We start from the raw sequence: 18,738 nt of genomic DNA on the forward strand, positions 1-18,738 counted from the left end.
CATGTCCTACTCTTTGGAACCCCATGGACTGGAGCAGGCCAGGACTCCCTGTCCATCACCAATTCCTGGAGTTTACTCAAACTCATGTCCATTGAATCAGTGATGCCATCAAACCATCTCATCCTCTGTCATCCCCTTCTCCTCTTGCCTTCAGTCTTTCTCACCATTAGGGTCTTTTCAAAATGAGTAAGTTCTTTGCATCAGGTAGCCAAATATTGGAGTTTCAGCTTCAGCATCAGTCTTGCCAATGAATATTCAGGACTGATCTCCTTTAGGATGGACTGGTTGGATCTCCTTATAGTCCAAAGGACTTTCAGGAGTCTTTTCCAACACCACAGTTCAAAAGCATCAATTCTTAAGCGCTCAGCTTTCTTTATGGTCCAAACTCTCACATCCATACATGACTACTGGAAAAACCATAGCTTTGTATAGACGGACCTTTATTGGCAAAGTAATGTCTTTGTTTTTAAAGTGCTGTCTATGTTGGTCATAACTTTTCTTCCAAAGAGCAAGCATCTTTTCATTTCATGGCTGCAGTCACCATCTGCAGTGATTTTGGAGCCCAAAAAAATAAAGTCTGCCACTGTTTGCATTGTTTCCCCATCTATTTCTCATGAAGTGATGGGACCAGATGCCATGATCTTAGTTTTCTGACTATTCAGTTTTAAGCCAACTTTTTCACTCTCCTCTTTTACTTTCATCAAAGGCTCTTAAGTTCTTCTTCGCTTTCTGCCATAAGGGTGGTGTCTGAGGCATGTCTGAGGTTATTGATATATCTCCCAGAAATCTTGATTCCAGCTTGTGCTTCTTCCAGCCCAGCGTTTCTCATGATGTACTCTGCATGTAAGTTAAATAAGCAGGGTGACAATATACAGCCTTGACGTACTCCTTTTCCTATATGGAACCAGTCTGTTGTTCCATGTCCAGTTCAAACTATTCTTTCCTGATCTACATAGATTTTCTCAAGAGGCAGGTCAGGTGGTCTGGTATTCCCATCTCTTGAAGAATTTTCCCCAGTTTGTTATGATCCACGTAGTCAAAGGTATTGGCATTGTCAATAAAGCAAAAGTAGATGTTTTTCTGGAACTCTCTTGCTTTTTCAATGATCAAACAGATGTTGGCTGTTTGATCTCTGGTTCCTCTGCCTTTTCTAAATCCAGCTTGAACATCTGGAAGTTCACAGTTCATGTACTGTTGAGGCCTGGCTTGGAGAATTTTGAGCATTACTTTGCTAGCGTGTGAAGTGAGTGCAATTATGTAGTAGTTTGAACGTTCTTTGGCATCGCCTTTCTTTGGGTTGTAATGAAAACTGACCTTTTCCAGTCCTGTGGCCACTGCTGAGTTTTCCAAATTTGCTGGCATATTGACTGCAGCACTTTCACAGCATCATCTTTCAGGATTTGAAATAGCTCAACTGGAATGCCATCACCTCCACTAGCTTTGTTCTTAGTGATGCTTCTTCAGGCCCACTTGACTTTGCATTCGCATTCCAGGATGTCTGGCTCTAGGTGAGTGATAACACCATCATAATTATCTGGGTCATGAAGATCTTTTTTGTATAGTTCTTCTGTGTATTCTTGACACCTCTTCTTAACATGTTCTACTTCTGTTAGGTCCATACTATTTCTGTCCTTTATTGTGCCCATCTTTGCATGAAATGTTCCCTTGTTATCTCTGATTTTCTTCAAGAGATTTCTAGTCTTTCCCGTTCTGTTGTTTTCCTCTGTTTCTTTGCATTGACCACTGAGGAAGGCTTTCTTATCTCTCCTTGCTATTCTTTGGAACTCTGCATTCAAATGGGTATATCGTTCCTTTTCTCCTTTGCCTTTAGCTTCTCTTCTTTTCAAAGCTATTTGTAAGGCCTCCTCAGACATCCATTTTGCCTTTTTGCATTTCTTTTTCTCGGGGATGGTTTTGATCCCTGCCTCCTGTACAGTGTCACGAACCTCTGTCCATAGTTCTTCAGGCACTCTGTCTATCAGATCTAATCCCTTGAATCTATTTGTCACTTCCACTGGATAATCATAAGAGATTTGATTAAGTCATACCTGAATGGTCTAGTGGTTTTCCCTACTTGCTTCAATTTAAGTCTGAATTTAGCAATATACTTATTGTGGTGTGAGCCACAGTCAGCGCCCAGTCCTGTTTTTGCTGACTGTATAGAGCTTCTCCATCTTTGGCTGCAAAGAATGTAATCAGTCTGATTTCAGTATTGATCACCTGGTGATTTCCATGTATAGAGTCTTCTCTTGTGTAGTTGGAAGAGGGTGTTTGCTATGACCAGTGCGTTCTGTTGGCAAAACTCCATTAGCCTTTGCCCTGCTTCATTCTGTACTCCAAGGCCAAATTTGCCTATTACTCCAGGTATTTCTTGACTACCTGCCTTGTCATTCCAGTCCCCTATAATGAAAAGGACATCTTTTTTGGGTGTTAGTTCTAGAAGGTCTTGTAGGTCTTCATAGAACCAATCACTTTCAGCTTCTTTAGCATTACTGATCGGGGCAGAATTGGATTACTATGATATTGAATGATTTGCCTTGGAAATGAACAGAGATCATTCTGTTGTTTTTGAGATTGCATCCAAGTACTGCATTTCAGACTCTTTTGTTGACTATGAGGGCTATTCCATTTCTTCTAAGGGATTCTTGCCCACAGTAGTAGATATTATGGTCATCTGAGTTAAATTCACTCATTCCAGTCCATTGTTCACTGATTCCTAAAATGTCGATTTTCACTCTTACCATCTCCTGTTTGACCACTTCTAATTTACCTTGATTCGTGTACCTAACATTCCAGGTTCCTATGCAACATTGCTATTTACAGCATCAGACTTTAGTTCCGTCACCAGTCACATCCACAACTGGGTGGTGTTTTTGCTTTGGCTCCGTCTCTTCATTCTTTCTGTAGTTAGTTCTCCACTGATCTCCAGTAGCATATTGGGTACCTACCAACCTGGGGAGTTCATCTTTTAGTGTCCTATCTTTTTGCCCTTTCATGCTGTTCATGGGGTTCTCAAGGCAAGAATACTGAAGTGGTTTGTCATTCCGTTCTCCAGTGGACCACGTTTTGTCAGAACTCTCCGCCATGACCTGTACGTCTTGGGTGGCCCTACTCGACATGGCTCATAGTTTAATTGAGTTAGACAAGGCTGTGGTCTGTGTGATCAGATTGGTTAGTTTTCTGAGACTGCAGTTTTCAGTCTGTCTGCCCTCTGATGGAGAAGGATAAGAGGCTTATGGAAGCTTCCTGATGGGAGAGACTGACTGAGGGGGAAACTGAGTCTTGTTCTGATGGTCAGGGCCATGCTCAGTAAATCTTTAATTAATTTTCTGTTGATTGGTGGGGCTGTGTTCCCTCCCTGTTACTTACCTGGGGCCAAACTTTAGTGGAGGTAATGAAGATAATGGTTGAAGTGAAGTCACTCAGTTGTGTCCCACTCTTTCGACCCCGTGGACTGTAGCCTGTCAGGCTCCTCTGTCCATGGGATTTTCCAGGCAAGAAAACTGGAATGGGTTGCCATACCTCCTTCAAAAGTTCCCATGCACCCACTGCTCCACTCAGTGCCCCCAACCCTGCAGCAGGCCACCGCTGACCCACACCTTTGCTGGAGACACCAGGAGGCTCATGGGCAAGTCTGGGTCAGTCTCTTATGGGGTCACTACTCCTTTCTCCTGGGTCCTGATGCACACAAGGGTCTGTGCCCTCCAAAAGTCTGATTCCCCAGCCCTGTATAAGTTCTGATCGCTCTGCGGTGGGGTTAATGGCAACCTCATAGATAAGGTTTATTGGGAAGTTAACACATACCAGTTCTGCTATAATTGTTTTGCATAGAATATCGATTTCAGCCCTCCCTATACCCCTAATGAGGTAGGTACTATTATTATAAATCTAGAAAAAGAGTCCCCAAGTAGTTGGCCATTAAGTGGTTAGGATATGAAGTCAGGCAGGTTGACTCCACAGCCCATGCTTTAGGAAAACCAAATCAAGAAACCATAATCAAGAAACCATTTATTATGGAAATTTTCAAAATGCACAATAGACAGAATAGAATAATTATCCTGTGTACCCATTATTCAGTTTTAGCAGTTACCATCTCATGGTCAGTTTTATTTTATCATAACCCCAACTGTGCAGGTTAGCAATTTAATGCTTCTCAGGTCTGAATTCTCCTTTACCAGTTGGCACAATATTAGACTTTGCAAATAGAGGGTCCTGGAGAAACACTGGAAGAGGAAAGGCTTCTCTTCTTGGTTCAGGTGTTCTCTTCTTGGTCTTATGCTGTGCCACTAGTGAATATTCCTTGCCCGCTGGCAGCTGTCCTGCCACTTGTGTTCAGTAGATCCAGTAGTGCACACCATGTAGTGAGTTTCACTGACATCCCAGCAGGCAGCTTACTAGTGAGTTTGCTAGCATGCCAGTGGTTAGTTTTCTAGGTAATTTTTCTGTCACCCCTACTAGAAGATCTAGCGAGTTTTTCTGGCACTCCAGCAGGTGGTATTTCTTGTGTGCCAGCACTGATCTGTGATGCTTCGTGAGTTTCTCTCCTGTCCAGTGGGCAATAGTCACGTCCTTTCCAACAAATACCCTGCTTGGACCTCCTGACTAAACTTATCTGCTCTAGAAGCAGTATCAGGAATAGGGTGATTTGTGCAGATTGCACATGGTAAATTCACTCAGCATTCTGGACACTATAAGTCTTTGGATTTCCTCTTCCACATTGTCCTAGGGAAGTTGCGACACTTCAGCTATACTAAATATAGTCCACCACTGTGTCCAGATTTCATTCAACCCACTAAGTAAGCTGAGAGACCTCCAGCTACATGAACCAACACATTATATCCAGAATTTCTAGTAAGTGCACCCGTATCAGTGAATTTGGACTGCTTCCATTTGGGATTTCTTCTTGAGTGAGAAGTCTCGGTTTATTCTGAGTTCAAGCCCTAGCATCAACTACAAACATTTTGGAAAGATAGATAATAACTAGAACATTGCCTTTTTGTCTACATTTTATAAAAACCACTCTCAGGGCCTGACATTTCTTAGGGCAGAGAGTCAAAAGTTTGTGATCCTATTATACAGAGTGAAGTGAGTCAGAAAGAGAAAGATAAATACTGTATTCTAACACATAAATATGGAATCTAGAAAAATGGTACTGAAGAATTTATTTACAGGGCAGCAATGAAGAAACAGACATAGAGAATAGACTAATGGACATGGGGAAAGGGGAGGGGAGGGTAAGATGTATGGAGAGAGTAACATGGAAACTTATATTACCATATGTAAAATAGATGGCCAAGTGGAATTTGCTGTATGGTTCAGGAAACTCAAACAGGGGCTTTTTATTAACCTAGAATGGTGGGATTGGGAGGGAGTTTCAAACAGGAGGGGATATATGTATACCTATGGCTGATTCACTTTGAGGTTTGACGGAAAATAGCAAAATTCTGTAAAGCAATTATCCTTCAATAAAAAATAAGTTGATTTAAAGAAGAGAAGTTTATGATCCTGTAACATCACTTTCTCTATTATCTCAGCTATAATATGAGGAGATTGAGAAGCTTCTGACACACCACATTAAGAGCAGGATATGTGAAGCGACTGATTGCAGAGAGCACTGATCTGAACTTTAAATGTAAACAATATGCCTCTCAGGCTCTGACTTTTAATTCCAAGAAACAATTTTATCATATTTCCATTTGTCCTTTCTCAAGGCAGCATCAAGTTCCATATATTTTCCAGGAAAAACTAAACAAAGTTTTCTTTCCTCTTGCTGAGCATATTTTATAGAAATATTTCCTCAAGACCTTTTGGTTCCATCTCAACAGAAGATAATTGTTTTCCAGAACATAACAAGACATATGAGAGTCTGAGGGAAGGTCATCTGCTGAAGCCACTAAGAATGATGATACCCGTCACTGAAACTCAACGGGACTCTTCTTGGGCCCCAAGACAAACATATTTTGGGGTCATATTTTCCACCTGTTCCTCTTCAACTACTCTTTGCTCTTCTCCTTTATGGTATGTTTTGAGGGCATTCCCATTAGTGTGAGCTCCAGAGGCCTATCTCTGCACTGCTGTCAGCCTCCTGCACACCAGATACTGACTGAAACACCACCTACTCCTTCAGTTCAGTTCAGTCGCTCAGTCGTGTCCAGCTCTTTGTGACCCCAAGGACTGTAGCATGCCAAGCCTCCCTGTCCTTCACCAACTCCCGGAACTTGCTTAAACTCATGTCCATCGAGTTGGTGATGTCATCCAACCATCTTATTCTCAGTCATTCTCTTCCTCTCCCGCCTTCAATCTTTCCCAGTTTTTTCCAGTGAGTCAGTTTTTTGCAACAGGTGGCCAAAGTATTGGAGTTTCAGCTTCAGCATCAGTCCTTCCAATGAATATTCAGGACTGATTTCAGGAAATCAGTTGGATCTGATTGGTTGGATATGACTGGTTGGATCTCCTTGCAGTCCAAGGGACTCTCAATTGACTTCTCCAACACCACAGTTTAAAAACATCAATTCTTCAGCACTCAGATTTCTTTATAGTCCAACTCCATGCATGACTACTGGAAAAACCACACTCTTTGCTCCCATGGTATTTTGAAGCATGTCCTAGACCTCATATCATGGGATGTCTATATCTATATGTATTTCTAAAAGTTAAATACCCAAGCTTTTAAACATTCCTCTTAGAAGGCTTCTTTGGTGGCTCAATGATAAAGAGCCCACCTGTCATTGCAAAAGATATGGGTTTGATCCCTAGGTCGGAAGATCCCTTAGAGAAGGAAATGGCAGCCCACTCTGGTATTCTTGCCTGGAAAACACCAAGGACAGAGGATAATCCAGAGACAGTCCAGAGGATAGTCCTTGGTATAGGACAGAGACTGTACCAAGACAGGCTATAGTCTATGGAGCTGCCAAGAGTTGGCAGCTACTAAACAAAAACAACAGACCTCTTAGAAGAAGTGCTAAATCTAGTAAAATCTAGTATATCTAGTGCCTGCACAATGTGCAAGGCAAGACTTTGGAGGAATGGGTATGAAACAGATTCTGTCCTTTGTTCTAGTAAGGAATCTGTTTTGACATTCCTGGGGCTTCCCTGGTGGCTCTAACGATAAAGAATCTGCCTGCAGTGTGGGAAACCTGGGTTCGTTCCCTGGGTCAGGAAGATCCCCTGGAGGAGGGCATGGCAACCCACTCTAGTATTCTTGCCTGGAGAATCTCTATGGACAGAGGAGCCTGGCGGGCTACGATCCATGGGATCTCTAAGAGTTGGAGATGACTGAGCAACTAAGCACAGCACACTGACATCCCTAAAGAAAATAAGTGAAGGTAAAGTAGAAAATATTTCCAGGAGCAGCTATTAAAACCTTACAGAGGTACCTCTTTAATGATATAAGGAAAGAAATTCTGGGTACCATAGGGGTGTCTTGGAGTAGGATATGACAACCCACTCCAGTATTCTTGCCTGGAAAATTCTATGGACAGAGAAGACTTGTGGGCTACAGTCCCATAGGGTTGCAAAGAGCAACTGAGCAGAGGGATGTCTGTTTATATCTACATAGAAGTATCACTAGAGAGAGATTGACTATCAGTTTGACGGATACTAGAACTTACGATTTCAGAAGAGTGCATTAATAATACATGGTCTGGAATGAATCTGTGTTAGTGGATTGTTCAAGTATAATGAAGATGAACGGAGCTGAAACTAAAAAAGAAAATCCTATACTTTTTAACCCTGTATTTTCAGTTTTAAAAACTTAAAAAAAGAACTACTTCATCAGCTCTTTTCAGCTAATTTTGATAATTCCTCCTAGAAGGCAGGGTTACTTATATCAGTGATGCTCACTTGAAATCATTAAGTCCAATTCCCTCACATAGCCTACATGTATATTCAGAATAAATATAGCTATTTTAAATTTAACAAAGTAAGTCAACAGAGACTAAAATATACAAACAAAAGCCTTTTGAGAAAAAAATAAAAAGACAATTCAGGGTTAAGTTCTACTCTTGTTGCCATACAAGTTATTGTTACCACAGCAACCGTAACAGTCTTATAAAAATGCAAGTGGCTTTTTTTATCACTTTAAAATATCATGTTATCACTCTTTGTAATGGTTTTCTATCTTACTCAGAATAAAATCTTTGCCATGGCCTGTAAGACCCTGCGTGGTCTGCCCCTGCCAGTCCATCAAGCCTCATTTCCTATGGCTCTCTCCCAAGTTTCTGTGCTCTAGCAGGTCTGGCTAACTTTTCCATTCTTTGAACATGTCAAACTTGTTTCCAGCTCATGGCTTTTTCCTTTGCTGTTTCTCATCTTTAAAGGCTCTTTTATCTTTCTAGGATGGTCTCTTGTTCTCCATTTAGGTCTCAACTGAAAAGAATCTTACCTGACAATTACATCTATATCTTCATCCCACCCCCAGCACATACTGTGTATCTAATTATCTTGTAGTCACTAAAAACCCTTACTGACATTGTTTGTTAATTCTCTTCTCCCTGTTCTCATGAGAGCAGAGTTGCTATCTGTATGTCACACCCTTGTATCCCCAGAGACTAGAACAACTCTGCCTGGTTACATAATGGCCTTGAATATGTATTTGTTTTGCTATTGAAAGCAATAAATACCCAGGGAAATGAAAGTTCAAGGAGAGACTTCTGAAAAACTTTCCTAGAATGGGTAGGGGGCTACTGCTGCTGCTAAGTCGCTGTAGTGGGAAAGGGGGTAATTAGTAAAATCTCCTTTGATTATTTTTTATGAATCTAAGAAGACTCATTTTTAAAATGTTTAAATGACAGAAAAAAGACATACTACCTAATTGTAAAAATTCAAAAGAACCATTCCCCCACACATACACATTCATAGGGACTAAGGAGATGAAATTGGTGATATTTAAACTCAGTTTTCTATCTTTCCCTAATACCTGGACTTGTCTACTCACATCTACTTTTTTCTTTTTAATTCAGGGACTAAATTTGGTATAAAACAGACTCTTTGCATACTGTCAGAGTATGCTCTGCAAAGACCACCTGCATTAGAATCATATTAAGTGCTTGTTAATGCAGATCCCTGTGCCTTGTTTAGAACTGGGGTCCAGGAATCTGCTGGCTATAGAAAGTTCTACAAGTGAATATTTCATGTCCCTGAAGCTTTAGAACCCTCACCTCTCGACCCATTCTTAAGGAGTGTAGGACCATCTATCATAACAACTGTAAATGAAAATTACACAGATTGCTTGGATAATGAAATGGGAGTTGTTGTTGTTGGGTTTTTTTTCTTCTTTTTTTTTTTTTTTTTTTTTTTTTGCTGAATCAGAGTAGCTCCCTTATTTCCTTCCTTTCTTGGTTTCTTCTAAAACTGAAAGTGGTAACTTCAGTTTAGGTTCCTTAAGATTTTCATAGTCTTGCTATGCGTGTGTGTCTATATACTCAGTCGTGTCTGACTGTTCGCAGTCCTGGCAGCCCACCAACCTCTTCTGTCCATGGAATTTCCTACTCCAGAGGATCTTCCTAATCCAGGGATCAAACCCAAGTCTCCTGCATTGTTAGGAGGATTCTTTAGCACTGCACCACCTAGGAAGCCCAAACATACTTAGAGACTCAAAACAGATTTTGGTCGCAAAGAAGGAGCTGTTTCTCTGCCCCCAAAACGGTATGCTTAACATTACTCTATTAGTACTATTTCCCTTTAATCTCTGCTTTGGTCTTTCTCATCCTATGAGTTCCCTTATTTCAAATCCCTTTCTGCTTTACTGTAAGGCAAAGAGCTTAGGGAATGCTGAGACTATTAGCTTATTGAAGAGTATGCCTGTGCTACTTTGGAGCAGTTAACACAGTATCATGGCAAGCAAAATATGACAGGAGTGACTCTCTTCACACATGTATTTTATATGATTTAAATAAAATTTCAGAAGACACAAAGGAAAACATATGTTTGCCATCAGAAACTATGGCTTCAAAACCTAGCCTCTTCTTGTAGAGGTGTAATATTAACTTTTATTCCCAAACCCCATAGTTATGAAAGGCTTCATTTCTTCTAAAGCCATAACTTAGTGTAATTCGTTGCTTTTGTAATTCATTGCTGATTTTTCTCTATTTTATCTACCAGCAAACAATATAGAAATGTTCTGAAGTAACTTTGTAGTCAGTCTTGCTTTGTTGTTTTGACATTTCTCCCTTTTAGTCTTCCTATTGGCAGAATTTTAACTTTTTCATCATTGTATAGTTATTTAGTTATAGTTTATCTCATTTTTTCTCTTTTTATCCACTAACATTGTCTGTCCTTTAAACACAAAACTTTCCTTTTATATGATCTCACATCCCTTTTCAGCTTTGAATTTTCTTTGTCCTGTAGAGTCTTAAATTTTCCAGAAACTAATCTCTCTCTTTATCATATTTTTATGTCTTTTCTGATGTGGAAATATACAAAACTTAAATTCCTTGACACTTAACTAAAGCCACTCTTTAAGCCTTTTTCTGCCTATTTTATCTTCTCTACAATACTTTTTACTGTATGGAATTATTTGTTTTTAAAATAATTATCTGTCTAGTCTATCACCACCACCACCACTGGAATGTGAGTTTTCTGAAGGCAGAGACTCTATCATAGACTTTATTGTAGTCAAGCACCTAGAAAGGTGTGTTTGGCTACTGATTCACTGTCTACACAAAGAAAGATTAATGCTAAATGTAGAACTCAATGTACATATCTGGAACTGTTGTTTTCTTTGTCATAACTGGAATCTTTTTGTAAATTGCTTTTTTAATCTGTCATACCTTTTGAAGCATGGCAGTCATATGAGAGTGTACATATGTACATATATATATATATATATCACGCATATACATACTACATTGTATACTGTTTTCAATATTCTATACACGACAGATGTTATACTTTTTTACTGGAGATTCCTGTCAGATAAGTTAATGTGATCAGTTTTTCGAATAATTACCTTTAAAACATGTGGCTTTTTACTTTTTTCTAAAATGACACTTTGAGATTGAAAATATCATTTAAGAATTAAAAGAGCCTACCTCTTACTGAAACTTGAATTTTTTCCAAAAAGAAAAATCTTGTTAAAAAATCTTGTCTTTATCCAGAAGCCAAGGAAAAAAGCTATGGAAAGTTCTAGCAACAGTGATAGTGATTCAGGCACATCATCAGACACGTCAAGTGAAGGCATTAGTAGTAGTGATTCGGATGACCTAGAGGAAGATGAAGAAGAAGATCAAAGTATTGAAGAAAGTGAAGATGATGATTCTGATTCAGAGAGTGAAGCACAGCAGAAAAGTAACAACCAGGTAGGTATAAATCATTTCATTGGGTGGTATCTTCACATTATTCATATTTAGGAATTAACTGGCTTATCTTAACTCTCAAAGTCTATATAGTTTAAAGTTTATCATTGCCTTTAGTTCTTCCTTTTGCACAAGAATAAAAAGGAGATAGAGAAACATTTTTGAAGGGACATTTTGTGAATTTTTTAGTGAGTTTTATATATTTATCAATTATTAGAAACACTTTTTTAAGGTACCCTTTTTCGCCCTCATGGTTTACTGCTTGATGTTCTTTGTTTTAACAGATGTTAAAGAAGTTGCCTTTTAATTTGTGTTTACAGGTGCTATTACATGGTGTTTCAGACCCAAAAGCAGAAGGACAGAAAGCAACTGAAAAAGCCCAGGAAAAAAGAATTCACCAGCCATTACCTCTTCTGTCTGAATCCCAGACTCACTCATCATTCCAATCCCAGCAGAAGCAGCCTCAGGTTTTGTCACAGCAGCTTCCATTTATTTTCCAAAGCTCTCAGGCCAAGGAGGAATCTGTGAACAAACACACAAGTGTGATACAGTCTACGGGATTGGTGTCCAATGTGAAACCTTTATCTTTGGTAAATCAAGCCAAAAAGGAAACTTACATGAAACTCATAGTTCCTTCTCCCGATGTACTTAAAGCAGGGAATAAAAATACCTCTGAAGAATCTAGTTCTTTGACCAGTGAATTGCGTTCCAAACGGGTGAGTTAAAAATAATTTATAGAAGATTTTTATTATTAGACAAAGAGCTCTTATCTAGTCTTACACTTGTTTAAGTTTAAACTGACTTCTACTCTTAAATTTATACATTCTTAGTCATCACAAATAGAATATTCACACCAGAAAACTAAATGTCTGTGATTTTATATTTACCTATACACCTGTTTAATATACTTTTGTAAACGCAATCTTGTCATCTTTTCCTAGGCTTAGTATTTTAGCAGTAAGAGGATAAATATATTTGCATTGGACACTTCACAGTTACTTTTGTTTAGAATCAGTTTCTTTTTTTCCTAATATTAGTATATTCTTTTTTAAAGAAATGAACTCTTGAGTAATTTACCTCTGCTGCTAAGTCACTTAAGTTGTGTCCGACTCTGTGTGACCCCCATAGATGGCAGCCCACCAGGCTCTGCCGTCCCTGGGATTCTCCAGGCAAGAACACTGGAGTGGGTTGCCATGTCCTTCTCCAATGCATGAAAGTGAAAAGTAAAAGTGAAGTTGCTCAGTCGTGTCTGACTCTTCGCGACCCCATGGACTGAAGCCTACCGGGCTCCTCCATCCATGGGATTTTCCAGACAAGAGTACTGGAGTGGGGTGCTATTGCCTATAGTCCTGTAATTTATCAATTTTTTTTAAAAATTTTTATTTTATTTTTTAACTTTACAATATTGTATTGGATCAATTTTAAGCAAAAAAATCCTTTCTAAGAATTGCTTTCCTTTACCATTCTTAATGAATTATACAAAACACAAAATATTTTGAGTAAATTTACTTATACAAACACCAGAACCACTCATCAGAAAACTTTTTTCATATTTATTTTCTTGCTGTTAATTTTATATTATTGTATAGTCTACAGTCATATGTTCAGAAGAATTCTAGTAATTAAATGACCAGTGCTTTTTAATCTTGAACTCATGAGACTGGAGAAAAAATATTCTGTTTGAACACAGTCGCCTGACTTTTGTTAATAAAAACCATCATTAGGCATCCTAATCATTGGATAAGACTTACTGTTTTGCCAGCCATTCATTATTTTAAGTGCTGCATATGTATTTAGTTATTGGTTAACGACATCTATAAGTGCCACAAATAATATCATGTACATGTACATATATATATGATCAAATTCAGATTCATATGACTTAACTCACCCAAGATCACATGCTAGTTGGTGATGGAGCTGGAATTCAAACTTAGACTCTATAACATGAGAGTCCTTGTTCTTAATCACTATGATATGCTGCCTTTCTTTCTCCAAAAAAAAATAAAAATAAAAATGCCCTTATCTATTCACTCTTTATTTTTTAAGTTAATTTTTATTGGAGTATATAGTTGATTTATAATGCTGTGTTAATTTCTGCTGTACAGCAAAGTAAATCAGCTACACATATACATATATCTCCTCTTTTTTGAATTTCTTTCCCATTTAGGTCACCACAGAGTTCGTAAAGTTCCCTGTGCTGTATAGTAGGTTCTCATTAGTTATCGGGAGAAGGCAATGGCAACCCACTCCAGTACTCTTGCCTGGAGAATCCCGTGGATGGAGGAGCCTGGTTGGCTGCAGTCCATGGGGTCGCTGGGAGTCGAACACGATAGAGTGACTTCACTTTCACTTTCATGCATTGGAGAAGGAAATGGCAACCCACTCCAGTGTTCTTGCCTGGAGAATCTCAGGGACGGGGGAACCTGGTGGGCTGCCGTTTCTGGGGTCGCACAGAGTTGGACATGACTGAAGTGACTTAGCAGCAGCAGCAGCATTAGTTATCTATTTTATGCATAGTAATGTCTATGTGTCAATCCCAATCTCCCAGTTCATCCCACCTGCCCTCCCCCCATGGTATCCATGTTTTTTACAGTGAAGAATTTGACGTGAAAGAGAAAGTTGCCCAGTCCTGTCTGACTCTTTGCGACCATGGACTATACAGTCCATGGAATTCTTCAGGCCAGAATACTGGAGTGGGTTTACCAGGTGAGCCACAAGGGAAGCCCAGGAATACTGGAGTGGGTAGCGTATCCCTTCTCCAGCAGAGATCTTCCCGACCCAGGAATTGAACCAGGGTCTCCTGCATTGCAGGCGGATTCTTTACCCAACTAAGCTATCAGGGAAGAATTTAAGAACAAGGTCAAAGAAAAGTGAGGAAATCAGAACTCTTTTGAGAATCTAAATGAGTAGTTCTAAAGCCTAAGTGTACATTAAAATCACCTGGAAAACTAAAAAAGAACTAACCATTTCAGAACAATTTAAAATCAGAATCTTTTGTGTTGAGATTAAGATATTGCATGTCTAAATAGCATCCCATGTGATTCAGATGTGCAACCAAATTTGAGAACCACTAATCCAAATGGAATGATGAGTGATATCATAATATCACACATATGACAACTTGTAATGGGCTGGTCAGTTGTTAGGAGTTATTGGCATCATATTATTGACTCTCTTTGAAAAGCTAAGGAAGTTAAAAATTACTTTGCATTGGTTACTTTTAATTTTTTCATGAATGTATATTCCACTTTAAGATAAAAGAATTTACAGAGCCACATCAATAGTTACTTGCATAAGTTTTCTTAATTTTTTAAGAGTTTCTTAAATTCCTATTTAAAGATATGTGACATCTATTATAAAGTCATTTATTAAACATTGGCTTTATAAATGTAGCCAAGCTAGGCTTTCTACCCATGTGATCTTATGTAATCCTTACAAAATTGTGTGAGGTAAAGAAACTAAGGCTCAGAGAGGTTAAGTCACTTTTCAACATCATATAACAAGTTATGAGAAGACAGATTTTTAAACCAAGATCATTCTGATTTCAAAGCCCATGATAAAGGTGAAATAATTTGGTGTTTCTGAAATGATATGGTAGTTAGTGGGAAATATTTTATGTGACTGCACATTCACAGTAGATTCATCTGTGAATGACTTTATCTATTTATTGGTATCTAGAATTGAGTTAAGGGCTTACCAGGTGGCACTAGTGGTAAAGAACCTGCCTGGCAATGCAGGAGACATAAGAAACACAGGTTCAATCCCTGGATCAGGAAGATCCCCTGGAGAAGGGCATGGCAAGCCACTCCAGTATTCTTGCCTACAGAATCCCATGTACAGAGGAGTCTGGCAGGCTATAGTCCATAGGGTCACAAAGAGTCGGACATGACTGAAGCGACTTAGGAGGCAGCAGGCAGGCATTGAGTTAAAGGGTATTTTTATAAATATTTCTCTTACATCAGCTTTCCTTCTTTATGTGACAGTCTAATATATTTAGAATTTTGCTTGATTTCTTATGACAGTTTCCATTATTTCACTCTTCCTTCTATGTATCTGCTTTCCGCACTAGTTGATGATTTTCTTCAGTGTTATTTAATTATTGGATCCTTTCAAACCTTATACTGTAGACATTTAATTTAAGTCAGTATACATTAATTGTAATAAAGACCAGGAGTTTTGCCTAGAAGATTTTTTTGTGGTCTCCAGAGAGTCAGGTAAAGACTAGGGGAGCAAGAGCTTCAAGGTAGGACAAAGCTTTGCACCTCTCTCTTCTCATACTCTGATCACCCAAGGATATATGGAAGTAGCAAGACTTTTGCTACCATACAGGTCTCATTTTTCTCCCCTCCTACTTAATGTCCCACCCCTAATATCAAAAAGGATAGCACATTTGCTGTAAAAGCATAACTGATGCTAGTCTTGGGATAAAATACAGTCATTTTTGGTTATTTTAGAACACCTTCAGATGTCAATATTTGAGAAGTAATTCTTCAGAGTTATAGAATGAGAAGCAATTTCAGAAAATTAAAATATGAAACATAAAACTAAAGGGAAATTTTTGATTTTATGACTCTTGATCCTATATATTTGGAAGGAATATTAACTGCCTATTAAAAATATTAACTGCCTTTTAGAATACAAAATGACTGTGACAAAATTTTGTTCCAAGGAATGAAAATTCACTAAATGTTTCTGCTGAAAATTTAAATCAGTATATATATAAAATATGAAGTATTGAGTATATTATATATATATACTCATATACTATGCAATATTTATGTTTCATATAAATATTAAGTAAAATTATATTAAAATATTTTATGTAAAAGTTTGCTATAAAATTCTTTTTAAAAAGATAAACAATTATGTAATATTCCATATTTTATTCACTGAATAAATACCAATTAAGCCCTTTCTCTTTGTGAAGCATTGCCTTATGTACAAATATTATATTTCAGTCTTTGTTTACAAAAAGTTAACTTAATTTTCTAAACAAATACCATTAAGATAAGTTAAATAAGATAAAAAAGTTTATATGGGAATTGCTTACTGCTTATTAGTACTGGTACTTTAAAATATTTAATAAGTCATTCTGTGTGGCATCCCATCTCCATTTATATTTATGAAATAACCCACCACAAATCTTTGCTGACTTGCGTATTAAGAGTCCAGGTCCAGTGCTGACAATACTGTTGATTTTAATTTCAAGGCAACCATTTTCATTGCAGAATTTTACCTTTCAAAATTTAACTTCTATTTCTGTCAACTTTGGATATTTTAATCATTCTACTTCAGTTTTCTTTTTTATATTTTAGTTATAAAAGTTTAATGAAATTCATATGATGTTATTCTTTTCATGAAGATCCTGATAGTCAAATAAATTTTTATTGCTATTTACAGATATAAATTTTATGGTTTAATGGTTTACAAATGAATTTTTCCCAAAAAAGTATAATTTTTTCTAAACTGTTTTCTACATGCTTTCTAATGCTAATGTGCTAAAGACACGACAAAGTAGATTCCACAGAACATTAAGCCAGCCTTTCTACTAACTTCAAATCATGGTTACTGTAGAAAACTACAGGATAGACTATAAGTGGAATCCCAGGGACGCCGGAGCCTAGTGGGCTGCCGTCTATGGGGTCGTACAGAGTCGGACACGACTGAGCAACTTCACTTTGACTTTTCACTTTCATGCATTGGAGAAGGAAATGGCAACCCACTCCAGTGGTCCTGCCTGGAGAATCCCAGGGACAGGGGAGCCTGGTGGGCTGCCGTCTATGGGGTCGCACAGAGTCGGACACGACTGAAGCAACTAACAGCAGCAGCAGCAAGGGACATAAAAGAGCTTAAGGATAGGAGAGATGAGTGCTTTAGGCTGGGACAAATATAGGAAGCATCTTGAGTTGGATTTTGAATAATGAACAGGATTTCATCAGCTTGAAATGTATTAAAGGAAGACATTTTATGCAAAGAAAATGGTTATAACAGACTGTAGAGGCAGTAAAAGTACTGTGACATGCACCGGGCATGGCCAATAGTCCAGTTGGACTACAGAGGTATGTTAGTGTCTACTTGAAAAGTAATTTGAATATCAGATATAAGTGTTTAAGGTTTATAAAGTTGGCAGTGGAGGAAGAGGCACTAAAGGTTTTGACCAAAGAGCTAATATAAAATGTAGCTTATTTTATGAGAAAATTGCCCTTGGCATATGCATATATTGGGAGTTGGGTAGTAAGAAGTGATAGTATGTCTTAAATTTGAGCAGTATTTCAATGAAAGAATCCAAAACACATAGTATTAATGTGGCTGACTTGAAAAAAATAAAAGTAAAGATGTTTTTAAGGTTTCAAGTTTGGGTCATTGAGAAAAATGGGCACTGCAGTAATAAGAGGGGAGAGCAGTAAGGAAACACACATTTTGAAGGGGAAAGACTAAATTTTTAAATATATTATGTCTAGCCAAGGTTCAGCAATCAACTAGTCATCACTTCTACTTGTTTATAGCCCTTAAATATCATGATTTAAATTTGTATATGATTAGTTGTTGTCAGATACAGAAGGCAAATAAAAGTCTTTATTCTTATGATACATTATTGTTTTGTATTCTACTTTATGTTTCAACAGGAACAATATAAACAGACATTCCCAGCTCAGTTAAAGAAACAGGAGTCATCTAAGAGCCTGAAGAAGGTTATTGCAGCTTTGTCAAATCCAAAACCAACCTCTAGTTCACCAGCACATCCAAAACAGACATTAGAAAACAGCAACCCTAATCCATTCTTGACAAATGCACTTTTAGGTAATCACCAACCAAATGGAGTTATTCAAAGTGTCATTCAAGAAGCTCCTCTGGCACTTACTACCAAAACTAAAATGCAGAGTAAGATTAATGAGAACATTGCTACTGCAAGTAGCGCCCCTTTTGCCTCACCCGTAAATCTGAGTACAAGTGGAAGAAGAACCCCTGGCAGTCAGACAACTGTCATACCCCCTCCCTCTCCCATACTGCATAGTCAAGGGAAGGAAAAAGCAGTTAGCAACAATGTAAACACAGTGAAAACACAGCCTCACTCTCATCCTGCACAATCTCTAGTGGAGCAGTTTAGAGGAACAGATTCAGACATTCTTAGTAGCAAAGATTCTGAAGACTCGAATGAGGATGAAGAGGAAGATGATGAGGAAGATGAGGAAGATGAGGAAGACGATGACTCTGATGACAGCCAATCAGGTTGTTTTCTATTCTTAAGTTTAAAGTGTTTCTCTAAATGCCCCGTGAACCAAAACATTTTAAAGAGGCTCTTCAAATCCACAGATTTGAAATCGCTGTCATTCACCGTTTCATGCAGCTCTGTGCCTTTCTATAGTGAGTGGTAAAGGAAAGGAATAATTGAGATTGAAAATCCTAAATTAAGTTCTCAGCTTGTTCATGTAACACTAAA

At 38.1% G+C, this 18,738-nt stretch overlaps 1 protein-coding gene across 6 annotated transcripts in view; it reads left to right on the top strand.

Moving 5' to 3' along the window:
• Positions 1-18,738, top strand: part of BAZ2B (bromodomain adjacent to zinc finger domain 2B) — a 420,528-nt gene that overhangs the window by 289,967 nt on the left and 111,823 nt on the right. For all 6 annotated transcript variants that reach the window (XM_055572451.1, XM_055572453.1, XM_055572452.1 and 3 more), the window contains 3 exons: positions 11,097-11,297; positions 11,615-12,010; positions 17,924-18,527. In XM_055572451.1, the coding sequence (XP_055428426.1) occupies positions 11,097-11,297; positions 11,615-12,010; positions 17,924-18,527 (1,201 nt within the window). The remainder of the gene's footprint in view (positions 1-11,096; positions 11,298-11,614; positions 12,011-17,923; positions 18,528-18,738) is intronic.

Source organism: Bubalus kerabau, chromosome 3, assembly GCF_029407905.1.
Source record: "Bubalus kerabau isolate K-KA32 ecotype Philippines breed swamp buffalo chromosome 3, PCC_UOA_SB_1v2, whole genome shotgun sequence".
Taxonomy (NCBI): domain Eukaryota; kingdom Metazoa; phylum Chordata; class Mammalia; order Artiodactyla; family Bovidae; genus Bubalus; species Bubalus kerabau.